The following is a 20,298-nucleotide window of genomic DNA, read 5'->3' as shown; positions in this document are numbered from 1 at the left end:
GATTAAGGAAATATGTGCAAAGTGGCTTGAAGTGCAAACCTTTATGGATGAAAATCACCCTCAGACAGCTATTGCAAGCCGTGTTGGCAACCTGTACACTGACAATATTGTGAACCACTTTAGGAAAGTCATAAAGGAACGAGAGGTACAGACCTCTATGGACAGATATGTTGTGCGACAGAAGTCCAGTGACTCTGAAGCTGGTCCTAGTGGCATTAAAAGAAGAAGGGAAGTAACCCTGGAAAAGGACTTGACACGTCAAGTCCTAATGGAAAGGGATTCCCCTTCTAAACACTAAGACCATCAACATTCTCCCCTCCACCCATCCCATCAATCATCACCAGATCTTCAATAAAGGTAAGTGTCATGTAACTGTGCATGCCTTCTTCAGTTTGTGTGTATTAAAATTAATATTTCATGTGGTAAAATTTTTTTTCTTTTCATACTTTTGGGTGTCTTGCACGGATTAATTTGATTTCCATTATTTCTTATGGGGAAAATTAATTCTCCTAACGATAATTTCGCCTAACATTGAGTTCTCAGGAACGGATTAATAGCGTTATGTGAGGGTCCACTGTACTCATAAATTCTAGCGGCTTCAAATCAAGCAGGAGAAAGCTGGTAGGCCCACATGTGAGAGAATGGATCTGTGTTGTCAGTGTGCACCATATAAAAAAAATCCTGCAGCATGCAGTGCATAATGAGGAAAAAAAAAACTCCGACCCTGTTTTTAATTAAAATGCCGACTTTGTGGTCTATTTTCGTATAGTATTTATGGTTGTATTCTCGTTTTCTTGATCTCATTTGATAGAATGAAAAACATATAGAAATAGAGGTGATTTTGGTTGGTTTTACTATGAAAAGAACCTTGAAATGAAGCTCAGAGTAGGGGAAATGTTTGATTTTTGCCGATGTTCAAAAGTAAACAAACGATGTCATTTTCCAATAAATGTCCAAGTAGCCATTCTAATATGCAGCCACGAATGGGTTGACATTATTTATACAATTATTACAGTATTGCAGTAGTCTGCATAACAGTAAATCTTCTATTTTTTGCTTGAATAAAAATTCAAAATAGAAAGCAAGAGTAATATCAGAGGGGCCTGGAGACGTGACTGATGAACAAAGAAAATGTTATTTTAGAGTCAGGAATGTCTGCATTGTTCATTCTGGAACCTATTTTGAAATTGTCATATTTTTTAATTTTCGTGAAATTGGCCAAATTGCAAATTTCTGACCACATTATTGGGTAGTTGAAATTGGTAAATGGGCAGTTTCTTGTACTCAGTTGATAGAAAAAAATGGAGTTCTAAAGAAATAGCTATGAGTTTGGTCGACTGGAACAATGGAATTAGCCGAAAATAGGGCTCAAAGTTGCCGATATCGCCGATTCGTAAATATCGCCGATGTCGCTAACTTTGCGAGAGCGTAATTCCGTCAGTTTTCCATCAAATTTCGTTCTTTTGGTGTCATTACAATCGGTAAAAGATTCTCTATCATTTCATAAGAAAAAATAATTTTTTTCGGAAATTTTGCGACACCAGGAGACACCTCAGGATTTGGGGTTGCTACAGTCAAGGGGTTAAGGTAAGTAATAAGTGAACTGTATATGCATTTTATACCTCTGGGATGCTTAACCCTTTGACTGTCGCAGCCATATATATACGTCTTACGAGGTACTGTGTTTGACGTATATATACTCATAAATTCTAGCGGCTTCAAATCAAGCAGGAGAAAGCTGATAGGCCCACATGTGAGAGAATGGGTCTGTGTGGTCAGTGTGCACCATATAAAAAAAATCCTGGAGCACGCAGTGCATAATGAGAAAAAAAAAACTCCGACCGTTTTTTTTAATTAAAATGTCGACTTTGTGGTCTATTTTCGTATAGTATTTACTGTTGTATTCTCGTTTTCTTGGTCTCATTTGATAGAATGGAAAACATATTATAGAAATAGAGGTGATTTTGATTGATTTTACTATAAAAAGAACCTAGAAATGGAGCTCAAAGTTGGGGAAATGTTTGATTTTTGCCAATGTTCAAAAGTAAACAAATGATGCCATTGTCCAATAAATCTCCAACTAGCCATTCTAATATGCAGTCATGAATGGGTTGATGTTATTTATACAATTATTACAGTATTGCAGTAGTCTGCATAATAGTAAGTCTTCTATTTTTTGTTTGAATAAAAATTCAAAATAGAAAGCAAGAGTAATATTAGAGGGGCCTGGAGACATGACTGATGAGCAAAGAAAATGTTATTTTAGAGCCAGGAATGTCTGCATTGTTCATTCTGGACCTTATTTTGAAATTGTCATATTTTTTAGTTTTCGTGAAATTGGCCAAATTGCAAATTTCTGACCACATTATTAGGTAGCTGAAATCGGTAAATGGGCAGTTTCTTGTACTCAATCGATAGACAAAATGGAGTTCTAAAGAATTAGCTATGAGTTTGGGCGACTGGAATAATGGAATTAGCTGAAAATAGGGCTCAAAGTGGGCGAAATTGCCGATTTGTAAACAGCGCCGATGTTGCTAACTTCGCGAGAGCATAATTCCGTCAGTTTTCCATCAAATTTCGTTTTTTTGGTGTCATTACAACCGGGAAAAGATTCTCTATCACTTCATAAGAAAAAATAATTTTTTTTTTTTATTTTGCGACACCAGGAGGCACCCCAGGATTGGGGGTTGCGACAGTCAAAGGGTTAAATGTTATAGAATATTATGTGTGGATGGGGTGGCCTGGTATGGTAGCCCGGCTGACTACCATACATACCACATTTGATTTCTTACAATAAATACTACTTGTCTCACCATAGATTAAGACTATAAATATTTTAAGGTAAGTAATGAGTGTACTATATGTGCATTTAACTTTTTTATTGTTTTTTAATGCCTAGTTCTACTGTTAACCCCAATGGAAATAAGTCACATTGTCTGACTTTTTTGGGTTATCCTAGGTACTTTACACATATGCTGCTATGTATGATTATTTATGCAACTGCATTTGTGTATATCTGAATAAACTTACTAACTCAATATATGTTAGTGTAAACTTGTTATCTAGTATTTGTATGCATTTATAAGTGGACAGAAGAGGTGTTCCGCTTTATGGCGGTAGCCTGGAACCTAACCTGCCGTATAAGTGGGGGCCCTGGGGCCCCACTGTACCTCTGGGTAATTATACTTATATGTTCCTGTACCTAAATATACTTACACACTGTGCTGGTGTGCAGGTACACATTAAAATCACTAAGAGTCTCTCTACTGACTTGCCTTATAATAATCTCTTGGGGCGCATTAAATGTCAGTATATTACATTAATATAAACATTTCCATTAATCCATCTTTGATTTTTTTCAAAATTATGTTATAAAGATGCTACGTAAGATATAAACATGATACAGTTCCTCCATCACAAATCTGGCATCATTGGGACCTGTAGTGTGCCGGATTACTGAGTTTGCCGGATTACAGAGTAGTTAGGTTAGAATACACTTAATAAAATTAACCAACTTGACTGACGCAAAAATCGAACATTTCCAGTACTTTGAGCTCAATTTCAAGGTAATTTTCGTCATGAAAGCAGTCAAAGTCATGTCTATTTCTGTAATACATCTTCCATTCTATCAAATGAGTCCAAAAAAATGAGAATACAACCATAAAAACCATACGAAAATATACCGCAAAGAGGCGGCTAATGGCTGAGAAGTGAACTCCCTTATTTATCATGTCTTTTTTACTTTTGTTGTACGTTAAGAAGCATCTTTCCATCATACATTGCCCAAGTTTCAATGAGATAGCCCAACAAACAACCGAGAAAAAAAAATATTTACCGAAAATCATATATGGCAAGCCCAAGCCAGGTACTGGAAATAAGTCACTTTGTCTGACTTTTCTGGGTTATCCTAGGTTCTCTATACATACACTGCTATGTATGATAATCTATGTAACTATTTGTGTATACCTGAATAAACTTATTTACTTCTAGTCTGTCAACTGAGTACAAGAAACCACCCATTCACTTATTTCAACTACCCAATAAAGTGGTCAGAAATTAGCAGTTTGGCCGATTTCACAGAAATTTCAACAGATGCCAATTTCAAAATAGGGTCCAGAATAAACAATGCAGACATTCCTGGCACTAAAATAACATTTTCTCTGTTCATTAGTCACAGCTCCAGGCCCCTCTTATATTACTCTTGCTTACCATTTGGAATTTTTATTCACACAAAAAAATAGAAGATTTACTGTTATGCAGACTACTGCATTATTGTAATAATTGTATAAATAATGTCAACCCAGACTACGTATTGGAATTTAGACTGGCAGGCGGACAGGTATTGGACGGTGACGTCATTTGTTTACTCTTGAGCTTCGCTAAAGAACAGAACATTTCCGCTACTGTGAGCACAATTTCAAGGTACTTTTCGTCATGAAAGCAATCAAAATCATATCTATTTCTGTAATATATATTTCATTCTATCAAATGAGACCGAAAAAATGAGAATATAGCTATACAAACATACAAAAATATACTGTTAAGCGGCCGCTAATGGCCACTGATTTCATCATTGCTTAGTTAATCTTAAGTTAATTTTAAGCCAGCCCGTAATGCTATGCATAGTATAAGTGGCTTTGGCATACTGCTCTTACCTGTATTTGTTGTACCTCTGTATGTGTGCTCAAATTTTTAAATAAATAAATAAAAATTTCTTTCATTTTTGGTGTACGTTAAGAAGTATCTTTCCATCATACATTGCCCAAGTTTGAATAAGATAACCCAACAAACAACTGAGAAAATAATAATAATAATAATATCTTTATTTACTACACGTACATGTACAAGGTATACAGGCCTAGCTGACATCAGTGACATACTGCTGTATAGAAAGCCGCTTGTTATGCACAGTATTTCAAGAAAATTAGGTCAGTGTCCCAGGATAACACCCACATAAGTCGGCTAACACACAGAAACCCATTTACTGAAGGGTAAACATAGGCAACAGGTGTAAAGAAACATGCCTAATGTTTCTACCCTGGCTGGGAATCGAATATTTACCAAAAATCATATATGGCTAACCCAAGCCAGGTACTAGAAATAAGCCACGTTGACTTTTGGGTTATCCTAGGTTCTATACACACATGCTGTTATGTGTGACAATCTATAGAGAAAATAACTTTTTTTGCTTCAGGTTTATGGTGCAATACTAGTACAGTGGACCCCGGTATTCGAGTATTAATCCGTTCCTGAGAGCTCATCGAATATCGAAAATATCGAAAAGCGAATCAATTTTCCCCATAAAAAATAATGGAAATCAAATTAATTCGTGCAAGACACCCAAAAGTGTGAAAATTTTTTTTTTTACCACATGAAATATTAATTTTAATACAAACTGAAGAAGACATGCACAGTTACATGACACTTACCTTTATTGAAGATCTGGTGATGATTGATGGGATGGGAGGAGGGGAGAGTGTGGATGGTGTTAGTGTTTAGAAGGGGAATCCCCTTCCATTAGGACTTGAGGTAGCAAGTCCTTTTCCGGGGTTACTTCCCTTCGTCTTTTAATGCCACTAGAACCAGCTTGAGTCACTGGACCTCTGTCGCGCTAACAAATCTGTCCGTGAAAGCTCTGTACCTCCCGTTCCTTTTACGATTTGTCTAAAATGGGCCACAACATTGTCATTGTAATAGTCACCAGCACGCTTGCAATAGCTGTGTTAGGGTGATTTTCATCCATAAAGGTTTACAGTTCAAACCACTGTGCACATATTTCCTTAATTTTTGAAGTAGGCACAATGGATTCCACAACTGGCATAGGCTTCTCAGGGTTAGCCGCAAACCCTTCAAAATCTTTCTTAATTTCTATACTAATTCTCACCCTTTTTACCACAGGGTTGGCACTAGAAGCTTTCTTGGGGCCCATGGTGACTTATTTTGCAGAAACAAGCACCAAAAACAGTGATAATATGGATAATATGGAATGTACCGAATGCATTCTTAGATGCGCGCACACTGGCTGGCTTGTAAACACTGGCGCACACGGGGCAGTTCAGGCCACACATGGACACGTCTCGTACGAATCGTATTGAATACCGGGTTTTCAATCAGATACCGAGGCAAAATTTTTGCGTTAAAATGCATCGAATACCGGATTTATTGAATACCGATGCCATCGAATACCGGGGGTCTACTGTATATCACAGTTAACCCTGTGCTATACTCCATTTCCTCTAATATAAGCCCCCAAGACACGGATAGGAGAATGGTATTTGTATACCATATATCCTCTTCATACCTTCATCGAACTGCTCTGTGTTATGCCAAATATTATTTATTCTGGAGTATTTAACATGTTTTATGTTATTTATATTGTTTATTATGTCATATTAGATCAATTGTGATAGGCAAATAAGCTGTAGTATTGATATTAGCGTAATAATAAAGCATATTCTCCTGCTTCGTGGAGACTGGAGCTCATGGCAACCGCCAGTGGCTTCAAAGCCACTCATCTTTAACCCTTGACTGTCGCAGGCCCCTTTCTGAAACTGTGTTTCTATGTCACAAAATATTCGAAAAAAAAAAATTATTTTTTCTTATGAAAATGTTAAGATTATTTTTCTGAGTGTTTTAGTCCAAAAAAAATTTGTTGCCATCAGTACTTACCGAGATATAGAGGCTTGTAGTTTGCAGAAAATGAGCCACGTGTGGCAACAGCGGTGACTGCCGCTCATCCGGTAAACTTTAGTTTACTTGTATTTGAAGGTTTGTTGTTTTTTTCACTATTTTATTTTTTCACATAACTTATGTGGCCTGTGAGACCAAAGTATGGTGCTATGTACATATATACACTCGTTGTATACAACACAATAAGCACACAAACATAATAATCAATATATTGTTTACAAAACTTGTTTACAAAAACAAACAATACAAAAAAATGTTCATTACTATTGTTCTATAATATATATACCAATGTACAGTCACCGAACATATTCCTAGAAGTTCTGCAGCTTGTGGAACTCTTTGAAACATGTTTTCACACACAATGGTGTTTTACACTCACACATAAAACCAGTGTGTGTGCATTTTTGTGGACTTTTTTTTTATGTGCAAAGACAAAACACCTCGTCTGAGCAGTTTTCTTCAAAGTATTAGCAGGCAGTTGTGTTATGTAGTTATCCTAGATAAATGGTCGTGTGTCATTATTCCTTCCTTCCTGCATTCGTTTCCTACCTTCTTTCCTACCTTACTGCATTCCTTTCCTACCTTCCTGCAATCTTTTCCTACCTACCTTCCTTTCCTACTTTCCTTCCTACATTCTTTCGTCTTTCCTTACTTTTTTCCTTCCTTTCATCTCGTCCTTCCTTCATTCCTGCCTTCCATTCTTCCTTCCTTCTGGTTTCTGTAATATATATACACATATATAGTCACTGGGTACTTTCATATAACTGCTCTTATCTTCATTCATCAAGCTTGTCTTGTGTGCGAGTGTGTGGCTTATAATTGTTTTGAGTCAGGAGTCGGCAGCTGTCAAAATGACATATTATCTCATTACTCACTCCCCCTCCTGCCTATCAAAAAAAAAAAATGGGGTCGGATGCTGCTTCCCCTCCATTCTATCTAATTATCTTTCTCCCTCATTCTATCTCTCTCAATCTGTCTCTCTCTTTCTATCTGTCTGTCTATCTCTGTCTCACAGGTACACATAAATACAAGTATACATAGTGTAAATTACCTAGGATAACTCAAAAAATCCAGACAAAGTGCTATACTCTGCTTGAAGATGTGAGCAAAGGTGATGATGACACAGTCTTGTGGCTCTCTCTGAGACAGAGAGCTAGACGGATAGACGGAGCTTGACAGACAGACAAATAGACAGACAGAAATGTTTGTGTACCTGCAAAAACAAAGGGAGGGTGATGATCATCTAATCTTTTCTTATCAGCTGCCCCCTCCCTCCACCCTCGTTTACGCTCATCAAACATCAGCTCTTATCAGATGTTATCTCCCCTTATCTTGTCACTGTCATGGGGTGAACTTTTTTTTTCTTGCTTCAAGGGACCACCACCACCCACCGCCGCCGCCGCCGCCGCCGCCGCCGCCACCGCCACCACCGCCACCACCACCACCACCACCACCACCATTATCATTATCATTATCATTATCATTATCATTATCATCATCTGTGTTAGAACATCACTTGGGAAGAGAAGAGTCCCATATTTTCTGGGGAGTCACATATTTCTTACTGAAAAGGATGACTGAAATTGCATTCCCACAATGCACCACTGGCTCCCCGATTTTTTTTATATGGTGCACACTGACCATGGAGACCCATTCTCTCACATGTGGGCCTACCAGCTTTCTCCTGCTTAATTTGAAGCTGCTAGAATTTATGCGTATAAATACGTCAGAAACAGTGGCGCGTAAGACGTATATGTACGGCGTAAACAGTCAAAGGGTTAATGGATAATGTACTGTGTAGGTGCTTTACATAATGAGAAGCATTTCTTTTATTCATTGGAACCATGGCTAGGGCTAAAAATAAGCAGGTTAAAACAATAAATGGAGAAAAAGAAATTGGAATGACTTATGCAGCAAGTAGTGCCACCAAACAGTACCAGCAGGTTGGTGTGGAGACCCTGGAAATTTTAAATTATGCTAGCCAAAATTAGTGCCGAATAACTGATTGCCGGATTTGTGATGGCGGACCCGTACATACACCCACAGTATAAAAATTGACATAAATACTATGAGATTTGTTTACGAAGCGGTATGTACAAGTGTCAGAAGAATTACGTTTTCTCTAGTGAACTGTAGAAAAATATTCCTATCGTATGCCTTTGCTCTATCTACAGCTATTCACGACCATTGTGGGTTTAGTGCTTCTCTTTTATTTTGATAATAATAATAATAATAATATCATTCACTCTAAAAATGGTGTGTTGCATGAGAATGGAAGTGTTGCTGCTTATTTATTCTGTACTAACTTGTCAGAGCATCATTCCTTCTAAAAATGATGTTACTTGAGAATTGAAGTGTTGATCTTTATTTATTCTATTGTACCACTGTGGAGACACCTTGTACACAATGTAAGGTGTTCGTATGAATGTGTATGAGCCATAACCAGACGCTTCGTCCATTTGTTTACATAGTACTCTGCGTGGGTGGGGTGGCCAGGTGGGCTACCCTGCCTCTCACACCTGACTTTCTACAAATAAATACTTTTTACCTCTCACCCTACATTAAGACCATTAAGACTACAAATATTTTAAGGTAAGTAATGAGTTTACTGTATATGCATTTTATCACTCTAGGGCACTATAAGCATTGTGTGGGTGGGGTGGCCCTCCTGGCCACCCCACCCACGTGGTGGAGGAGAATCCTCCACCACGATGCTGTGAACACTAACTCCAAGGCAGAGGGACTGATTACCTCATCTTTTGTATATAGTTCTACTGTCTTCCTATTATGTCCTAGAATCTGTATTGATAAAGCCACTGGATGGCGAAACGTCTGCAATAAAGATATCCAGATGTTGCACATGTGTCTTAACTTTCAAAATGGAACTATGTAGAGGTTTGTGAAGAATGTGCATTGTCCAGGAAATCATTGTAAAAGGCTTCAGTAAATTTTACAGTACATACTGTAAATTTATTGATGCAGTACATTATGGTGCACTGTAAAATCTTATGTTCTATACATTTTGTACATTATTGGAGTATGTACTTTTTTCAGGCTTACATCAAATTTTCTGGAGCACCAGTGAATATTGTAAAATCAAGTAACCCATTTAAGTCACCTACTGGTCAGCTCCCAGTCTTTAAATGCTCCGAGGGGACTTTCTCAGAGTTTTCTCAAGTTACCACATTCCTTCGAAAACAGGTAAATTTGACTACTGAGAATAATCCAGACATATTTGTTTTCTCTTTTTATTAATGCTCTTCACAAGTAAAGATTGTTGGAGGGTAAAGTTATTGTTACACTATCAGTAACTGAATGTATTAGGCAGTTACATATGGGAAAATATTCTCTCTTAGGTTTTTATCAGAGATTCATTTTTCTAGTCACACTCAGTGTTACCAGTTGTGTACTTAATTAATTTATTTTTAAAGTTATCTCTGTTCTTTATGACCATTCTTATCCTATGAATGTACATACAAACATATTTGCAAGATTAAAGAGCTGTGGTCTCAGGAACATAAAATGAGAATTAATATAAAGAATGTATGATATTAACCATTTCAGGGTCCGTGCCGTAGTTTTATGGCTTTGAGTTGTGGGCCCAAACCATAGAACTATTCCAAAATTCTAGTGGCCTCAAATTTAGCTCGAGAAGGTTGGTAGGTCTTAGATGTAAGCCTGCATGGTCAGTGTGCGCACTAGACAAAAAATCTGGATGCCCACACGGCATTGTGGGAACACAGCCAAAGTAGCACAAAGTAGTACAAAGGAGTTCATCCTGAAGTACATCCCGTGGCCCTACACCAGGAATAGACAGTGAAAGTGAGGATGACGTGGCTACACTTGGCATGGATAGACCACAGGCAGCAGTAGGTGGTGGTATGGGTGGTGATAGTGGTAGTGGTGATGGTAGTGCCATGGCCATGCATGACTCGCTAGCCCAGGCTGGGACCCACGCTGCTGACTCCTCAGCTCAAGGACAAAGCGGAGCATCAGCCACCACCCCACCACAACTAAAACTACAACCACAACCAGCTTATGATGTCCAGTATCCACCAGCAAACCGAATCTGGGATTGGCAGCAAAATCCCAATTTTGTTCCCAAGCCCCACCAGTTTGATGACTCTTAAAGTGGAATTCTACCAACTTGTCCCCTTGGAAACATTGCAAATGAACTAGAATTCTTCGAACTATTCTTTGACCAGCCCTTGTTGGAAACTATTGTCAGGGAAAGTAACAAGTATTTTGAGTACACCATGGCAAATATGATCATATCACCACAGTCAAGACTACACCAGTGGAAAAAGACAACTGTGGCTGAAATGTATTTGCTTTATCCAACAATAATGTGTATGCCTCATGTCTATAAGCATAATGTAAAATCGTACTGGTCCACAGATCGGCTAATTTGTACCCCGGCCTTCAGTGAAAACATCCCAGTGAACAGGTTTATCATACTGTTACGTATGTTGCACTTCTCAGGCCAAACCAGGCCTGATAGAAGTGACAGGTTATACAAGATAAGAAATGTTTTAATGTACAGTAGATCGTCATTTAGCATGAGTTTATGCGGCACAATTTGGGCATTGCACGATTGAAGAATTGCGGCACAATTTTATGTAACACGTCGTAAGATGAATTTAACACGGTTCAGTTTGCGGCTGCCTTGTGGATCAGCGGGGGAGACCGTCCTCAGCCACCCCCTGACACCACCCCGCCATCCCTGCATTCATACTTCATATGTGTCCAGTCCAACTTCTCTGCTACAAGCTTGTGATAGTGAATTGTGTTTTGATCCTTTAATTGCTATATTTTGTATCTGCCAAGCAATCATGACACCCAGAAGGCACAACAGTGTTGCTCAGAGTGGCAAGAAATGGTGTAAGCATTTAAGTCTTAGAATTAACGAAAGAAACAAAGATATTAGACAAGACAACCTGTGGCCATAATGAAGTGTTACTTTGTACACATAAAAAAGAGGTAAACATAAGTTTGTGTGCCTGACTGACTTACTGAATGACTGCCTTATTGAGTGACTCGACTGACTTACTGAGTGACTTGACTGACTTACTGAATGATTGACCGACTTACTGAATGTCCTGACTGACATACTGAATGAACTGAATGACTGAATGATTTGACTGACGTAATGACTTGAGACTTACTGAATCACTTGACTGACTTATTGAATCACTTGGCTGACTTGCTGAATGACTTGACTGATTTACTGAATGACTTGGCTGACTTACTGAATGACTTGACTGACTTACTGAATCACTTGGCTGACTTACTGAATCACTTGGCTGACTTAATCACTTGAGATTTACTGAATCACTTGAAACTTCCTGGTTCACTTGAAACTTCCTGATTCACTTGACTGACTTACTGAATGACTTGACTGACTTACTGAATGACTTGACTGACTTACTGAATGACTTTGACTTACTGAATGACTTGACTGACTTGCTGGACCACTTGACTGACTTACTGAATGACTTGATTAACTTACTGAATGACTTGATTGACTTACTGAATGACTTGACTGACTGAATGACAAAGTTAGACACTCAGTACAACCATCAACTTCATTACCAGAACCTCTACCATCCAACTCAGCCCAGTAGGACCACAACATAACTCTCCACTCTCTTCACAATCATCCACGAACACCAGCACCTACAATTTCAGGTAAGAAATGCTATTGTTTCTGCTACATTTGTAGTCTTAATCAGTAAAAACAACATAATACATCACAACAATGAACTACAATTACAAATTCACTTTTATTTTTATAAGATGTGGTGGCCTAAAAAAAGTTTTGGCTTTTTTGGGGCTCTCAAGAACGTAATCCTATTTTTTCCATAAGTTCTTCAGTTCATCTCACATGGTTTGACCTAATGCAGTGTTTTCAGGAACATAACCAGCGTGTTAAATAACAGTCTACTGTATCTGAAGCACAAGTTCAGCATGTACTTTTATCCATTCAAGAATCTTGTAATTGACAAGTCTTTGATTTTGTTCAGAGGTAGACTGTCATTCAAGCAGTATATACCAAGGAAGAGGAAACACTTTGGTATAAAAGTGTTTGTACTCTGTGACTGTGGCCTGGTATTGGATATTATTGTATACACAGGAAGTAAAACATTGAAAGATACCAAGTTGTTATTGGGTATCTCAGGTGATGTAGTAAGAAGCATGATGGCACCTTATCTTGGTAAGGAGCATACATTATATACTGATAACTGGTACACAAGCCCTTTACTCAGTGATTTCTTGCAAGTGAACATGACAGATGCGTGTGGCATAGTGCATTCTAATCGTAAACATATGCCCAGGTTCAACGCAGGCACTCGTAGAGGTGAGGTGCAGGTGTTTACTGCCAATGACATCATGGCATTATGGTGGCATGACAAATGAGATGTCACTTTGTTGACAACCATTCATCCTAACAAATTGCAAGACAGTGGCAAAGCTGATAGTGACTAATAAACGTATTCGAAAACCAGTGACAGTGATTGATTATACACAAATCATGCATTTGGTTGACAAATGTGACATGCAGATAGGCTTTGTTGATTGTGTTCGTAAGAGTTACAAGTGGTACATGAAACTTTTCTTCCATCTCATGGACATTTCAATGCTCAATGCATATAATTTGTACCGAAGGAAGACCGGCAACAAACCAGCGTATGGTGAATTTTGTCTGTCTGTTGTCAGACAACTCATAATGAAATACCAGGTAACAACACCTGCTGTACAAAACCGTCCTCGAACTCCTCAGGATATACCCAAGCGTTTGAGGAGGGAAGGTGATCACTTCACAATACAGCTTCCTGCAACTAAGAAGAAGTTTTCTCAGAAGAGATGTGTTGTCTGTGCACAAACAAAACGACGGCAATGTAAGGAATGTAAGATGCCTCTGTGCAAGGCACCTTGTTTCAAGGACTTCCACAGACTGCAGCAGTTCTAGAAACATGTCCAGTGACTGTACATATGTAAATATATATAATAAAACATTAGTATTATACAACATTTGTGCATGTTTATTGTAGTAAACAATAGTGGTAAACAATATTATAATAATAACTTTAGTGCAGTTATTGTGTTCAATACAGTGAGTGTATATACATACATTACATACAGTATTGGTCTCACAGGCCACAAATGTTACTTGAAAAAGAAAAAAATTAGAAAAAAGAAAAAAGTACAAAAAACATAAAATAAAGAAATGCGATTTTGTGGAAGTCACTGATGTTTCCGCCACCTGGTCATTTTGGGTTAACTTCCCACCTCTATATCTCGGTAAGTACTGATCAGAATTTTTTTGTATTGCCTTCACAAAAATATTATCTTTAATTCTGTTTTTTTTTTTTTTTTTTTTTTTTTTTTTTTTTTTTTTTTTTTTTCAAAATTTCTTGGACACTGGGGCACACCCCTTCAGATTTTGCCTTTGGACCCTGAAAGCGTTATATCTCTCAAACCAACCTTTGCTGGCCTTGAATTCAATAACATCACCACTAGTTACAGGCATTTTTTCAATTAAATTGTCATGCAACTGCTGTGCCTTTTCACATATGATTGATTGGGAGATACTATCTCCTGATATCTGTTTTTCATTTATCCACAACAACAACAGTCTCTCAACATCTTCGAGTACTTGCGATCTCTGTTTTGAAAACATACTTGCACCTTTCGCAACAACAGCTTCCTTGATTGCCTGGTTAGCTCAGAGACACGTACTCCACTCTCATACTTTGTGATTATCTCTTTCTTCAATTCAGTTGTAATTCTCACCCTTTTTACCACAGGGTTGGCACTAGAAGCTTTCTTTGGGCCATGGTGACTTATTTAGCAGTTACAAGCACTAAAAACACTGGAATAATACAAAATGTACCAAATGTATGTGTGGAAGCGACCGCACTGGCTGGTAAACACTGACACACTAACTGAAGGCAGGGCAGCTAAGGCACACTCAGGCCAGATGGACACATGGATGCATTCGGGACGAATGATGTTGGTCGAGTTTTTCATCGTTGGTTGGGTCAAAATTTTTACGCTAACACGTTTCGTTAGGCGATTTTTTTGTTAGACTATGCTTTCGTTGGTCGGGGATCCACTGTATATACGTTTGGGGCGCTAGCAGTAAGATTGTATGTATACGTTTGGACCATTTAGGGGTTAAATTCTTGAGATTTGGCCTCTGGACCCTGAAAGGGTTAATAAGCTTTTCTAACTTTGGATAAATGGGTATCCATGTTTAGTTTGAACTTGGATTATGTTTGCAAACTGCTGTACAAAATCCCCAGTGCTGTATAACTTTAGTGGGTTTAGCACTTCTTTTTGATTTTTTTTTTTTTTTTTTTTATTATCACACTGGCCGATTCCCACCAAGGCAGGGTGGCCCGAAAAAGAAAAACTTTCACCATCATTCACTCCATCACTGTCTTGCCAGAAGGGTGCTTTACACTACAGTTTTTAAACTGCAACATTAACACCCCTCCTTCAGAGTGCAGGCACTGTACTTCCCATCTCCAGGACTCAAGTCCGGCCTGCCGGTTTCCCTGAACCCCTTCATGAATGTTACTTTGCTCACACTCCAACAGCACGTCAAGTATTAAAAGCCATTTGTCTCCATTCACTCCTATCAAAGACGGTCACGCATGCCTGCTGGAAGTCCAAGCCCCTCGCACGCAAAACCTCCTTTACCCCCTCCCTCCAGCCTTTCCTAGGCCGACCCCTACCCCGCCTTCCTTCCACTACAGACTGATACACTCTTGAAGTTATTCTGTTTCGCTCCATTCTCTCCACATGTCCGAACCACCTCAACAACCCCTCCTCAGCCCACTGGACAACAGTTTTGGTAATCCCGCACCTCCTCCTAACTTCCAAACTACGAATTCTCTGCATTATATTCACTCCACACATTGCCCTCAGACATGACATCTCCACTGCCTCCAGACTTCTCCTCGCTGCAACATTCATCACCCATGCTTCACACCCATATAAGAGCGTTGGTAAAACTATACTCTCATACATTCCCCTCTTTGCCTCCAAGGACAAGGTTCTTTGTTCTTTTTGATTATAATAATAATATACAAAATCCCAAGTCTGCCACTTCATACTCTGTCAGATATCCATAATCCAAGATAGCATCCAAATAGTAACTATCGCTTTTGCCGTAATATGGCCAAATTTTGCCACTTTGCATAAAACAGTTGTCCCATAAATAGATGTGTTTACAATGGTTCTAGTAGTTTGCCTAAGCACATATGGTGCTGAAATACAGACAGTGCTGGATTACAGAATCTGCTTAAGTCTAACTGCTGTATAGTCCTTTACATATATTTTTTCTTTATGATTTATTTTTCATTGCACATTGATTAATCTTAATTTGTTTGTCAGAATTTCAGTTGTGATTACGAGCTGTCACCCAAGCAATGCTCAGAGGTAGTGGCATATGAACATCTATTATTAGAAAAATTATACCCAGCACTTGTGTATCTTTGGTAAGTTTTCAAATAAATATTATACTAATTAGCATATAGTGGAAATGTCAAAATATAGAAGGAATCAAAGGCAAATTATTATAGTGGAGAAAACATTTTTTGGTTTGAAAGGAAATATGTCATCATGGGGAAATTTCACAAGTAGGGTGCCACAAAGATCAATGCTTGCACCAATAATGTTTCTGATTCATTTAAATGACTTTACAGAAAGAATAAACAATTATATGAGCATGTTTACACAATATGCTAATGTCCTATATAAAATAATTACATTATTTTCACTACAGTGATAAACATGTATTTCTCATCTAGTGTTCTATGTAAAATGTGCATGGTAGTGCCTATTAAAAATTAATTAATCCTTACAGGAAATTAATAAATTAAGGAAGTAGAGTGGTATATGACTGATGGAATTTAACCCCTTGACTGTTTCGGTCATATATATACGTCTTACAAGATACTGTGTTTTATGTATCTATACGCATAAATTCTAGCGGCTTCAAATCAAGCGGGAGAGGGCTGGTAGGCCTACGTGAGAGAGAATGGGTCTGAGTGGTGGGTGTGCACCCTGTGAAAAAAATCTGGGACTCAGCGATGCATTGTGGGAACGCCATATTGGTAGTCCATTTTCACCATGCCTCGCGGTAAGAAGTACCTCGCTCCTCGGCAGATTGGAGGTCAGTGTAAGTGAATTCCATGGTTTTCAAGCAGGTGTGACCGAAAACAGTGCCCAGGATAACGTAATTAGTGATGAAGACCCAGATGACCCACAACCTTCCACCTCTGGTGTTGGGCCGGCTCGTTCATGTTCACCTGTACCAGGACGAAAGAGGAAACTATTTGCCCATGTACAAGACTCAGATGTGAGCAGTGAAAGTGATAGTGATTTCCAAGCTATTGAAAGCAGTTATAGTTGCGACAGTGAGGGTGAATATTCCCCAGTGAAGCGGCAGTATATACGACGTCGCTTGCAGTCTGGTAGTGTGCCATATGCTGTTCCAAGGGGAAGGAGTAAATCTTGGAGCACATCCCGTGGCCCTACACCACGACCTGATAGTGAAGATGATGATATTGTTACGATGGGTATGAATAATGTGAGTGAGGCAGCAGGCGGTGGTGGTGATAGTGATGGTGGCACGAGTCATGTGCCACCAGCAGCGGGCCACGCTACTGCCGACACTGCTGACTCTGCACAACTACAACCAGCCTCACCTAGCCCGAGACTCCCACAACAACCACAACCTGCACAACCACAACCACATTTCAATATCCAGAACCCACCAGCTGACCGCATCTAGGATTGACAGCAAAGTGACGAGTTTGTTCCCAGTCCCCATAACTTTGACGAAACACAAAGTGGAATATGGCCATCATGTACACTTGGGAACAATGCCACTGAACTGGAATGCTTTCAGTTGTTCTTCGATGAACCCCTGATGGACATTATTGTCAAGGAAAGCAATATGTACTTTGAGTTCACCATGGCAAACACAATTCTTTCACCAAGATCACGCCTACACCAGTGGAAGGACACAACTGTCCAGAGATGTATCTGTTCTTTGCCACAATAATGCTTATGCCACATGTGTATAAGCACACTGTCAACACATACTGGTCGACGGACCGCCTGATTTCAACCCCAGCTTTCAGTGACATTATACCAGTGAATAGATTTGTGCTACTGTTACGCATGCTACACTTATCAGATAAAACAAGGCCTGACAGAAGTGACAGGTTATGTAAGATCAGAAATGTGTTTATGTACCTGAAACAAAGGTGCTATATATATTTTTATCCCTTCAGGAAGCTTGTTATTGATGAGTCTTTGATTTTGTTCAAAGGAAGACTCATTCAAGCAGTATATACCAAGCAAGAGGAAATGCTTTGGTATAAAGTTATTTGTACTGTGTGATTGCAAAACTGGTCTGGTTTTGGATATAGTTGTGTACACTGGCAGTAAAACATTGCAAGATACCAGGAAGTTACTGGGTATCTATGGTGATGTGGTTAGAACAATGATAGAACCATATCTTGGTAAGGGGAATATTTTATATACTGACAACTGGTACACAAGCCCTTTACTCAGTGATTTCTTGCGAGTGAACATGACAGTTGTGTGTGGCACAGTGCGTGGAAATCATAAGCATATGCCTAGGTTCGATGCTGGCAGTCGTAGAGGTGAGGTGCAGGTGTTTGCTGCCAATGATATCATGGCATTTCGGTGGCATGACAAACGTGATGTCACACTGTTGACATCAGTTCACTGACACGAAATGGTAGACAGTGGCAAGCAAAATAGAGAGACCAATGAACCCATTGTAAAACCTGCAGCTGTGATGGATTACAACCTCAATATGCACTTAGCAGACAAATGTGACATGCAGATTGGGTTTGCTGATTGTGTTTGCAAGAGTTATAAGTGGTACATAAAACTCTTTTTCCATCTTATTGACATTTCCATGCTGAATGCTTATAATATGTATAAGTTGAAGACCAACAACAAACCCAAATATGGTGAATTTTGTTTGTCAGTCATCAGACAAATAATATTCAAGTACCAAGGAACAACACTTGCAATAGACCAGCGCCCACAAAATTATCAACACATGTCCTCTCGTCTGAGGCCTGGTGATCACTACCCCATACCACTGCCTGCTACTGCTCTCAAGAAAAATGCTCAGAAGAGGTGTTTTGTCTGTAGACATACCACAAAATGCCCACAAAAATGCAGAGACACTCGTTTTATGTGTGAGGAGTGTAAAACACCATTGTGCTTATACCCATGTTTCAAAGAATTTCACAAGCTGCAGCAGTTCTAGAAAAGTGTCCAGTGATTGTACATATGTCTATATATTATAGAACAGTCGTAATAAACAATTTTTTATATTGCTTGTGTAAACAAGTTTTATAAACATTATGATGATACTCGTGTTTTTGCTATAATTGTGTTACATTCAACGAGTATATATATGAACATTGCACCATACTTTGGTCTCACAGGCCACAAAAGTTATGTGAAAAAATAAAATAGTGAAAAAAACAAGAAACTGTTGAATAAAAGTAAACCAAAGTTTACCGGGTGAGCGGCAGTCGCTGCTGTTGCCATACGCGACTCATTTACTACAGGCTTCAAGCCTCTATATCTCAGTAAGTACTGGTGGGAAAAAAAAATTTTGGGACTAAAACAATCAGAAAAATAATCTTAACATTTTCATAAGAAAAAATATTTTTTTTTCGAATATTTTGTGACACCAGGAGACGCTTCAGGATTGGGCCTTTCGACAGTCAAAGGGTTAATGTACATAAATTGCCATGTAATGGAAATCGAAGAAATCAATAACAGGCTAGACAGAGACTATATTCAGTAGGGCCGCACTTATATGGCAAGTTAGATTCCAGGTTACCGCTGGAAAGCAGACATTGCCGGAAAACAGAACGCCATTTCTTCCACTTACAAATGCCAGATAACAAGTTTACACTAACATATATTAAGTTAGCAATAGAACTAGGCATTAAAAAACAACAAAAAGTAAATACACATGTAGTGCACTCATTACTTACCTTAAAATATTTGTAGTATTAATGTAGGGTGAGTGGTAAGTAGTGTTTATTGTAAGAGGTCAGGTGTGGTAAATATGGTAGTTAGGTGTGGTAGGTATGGCCACCCCACCCACGTGTAATGTACATTTAAAGCACCCTAGAACAATAAAATGCATGTATAGTACACTCATTATTTACCTTAAAATATTTGTAGTCACAATATAGGGTGAGAGGTGAGTAAACGAGGGAGAGAGAAGCGAGCAAACCAGAGGGCAGAGATGTGGAATATGTAAACGAGCAGAGGAATGCATCTGGTTTTGGTTCACATGTTCATTTCCATGTTTGTGAAGCTTATGCCATAATACATGCACCTTACATTGTGTACAGGTTCTCTTCACGTTCGTACAGTAGAATAAATAAAAAGCAACACTCCCATTCTCACGTAACGCTATTTTTAGAAGGAATAACGCTCTGAGTGAAGGCATAATATTCTATAGTTACCCCCAGTAATGCTATTGTGTATACATTTTCTTTGTTGTTAACCCTTTGACTGTCGCAGGCC

At 38.7% G+C, this 20,298-nt stretch overlaps 1 protein-coding gene across 1 annotated transcript in view; it reads left to right on the top strand.

Moving 5' to 3' along the window:
* The window catches only part of LOC128693249 (metaxin-1), a 97,773-nt gene that overhangs the window by 40,277 nt on the left and 37,198 nt on the right, over positions 1-20,298 (top strand). The window contains exons 2-3 of the mRNA XM_070081611.1: positions 9,745-9,891; positions 16,093-16,196. Coding sequence (XP_069937712.1) covers positions 9,745-9,891; positions 16,093-16,196 — 251 coding nt within the window. The remainder of the gene's footprint in view (positions 1-9,744; positions 9,892-16,092; positions 16,197-20,298) is intronic.

Source organism: Cherax quadricarinatus, chromosome 6 (genome assembly GCF_038502225.1).
Source record: "Cherax quadricarinatus isolate ZL_2023a chromosome 6, ASM3850222v1, whole genome shotgun sequence".
Classification (NCBI taxonomy): domain Eukaryota; kingdom Metazoa; phylum Arthropoda; class Malacostraca; order Decapoda; family Parastacidae; genus Cherax; species Cherax quadricarinatus.
This window is presented reverse-complemented; position numbering and strand designations above follow the sequence as displayed.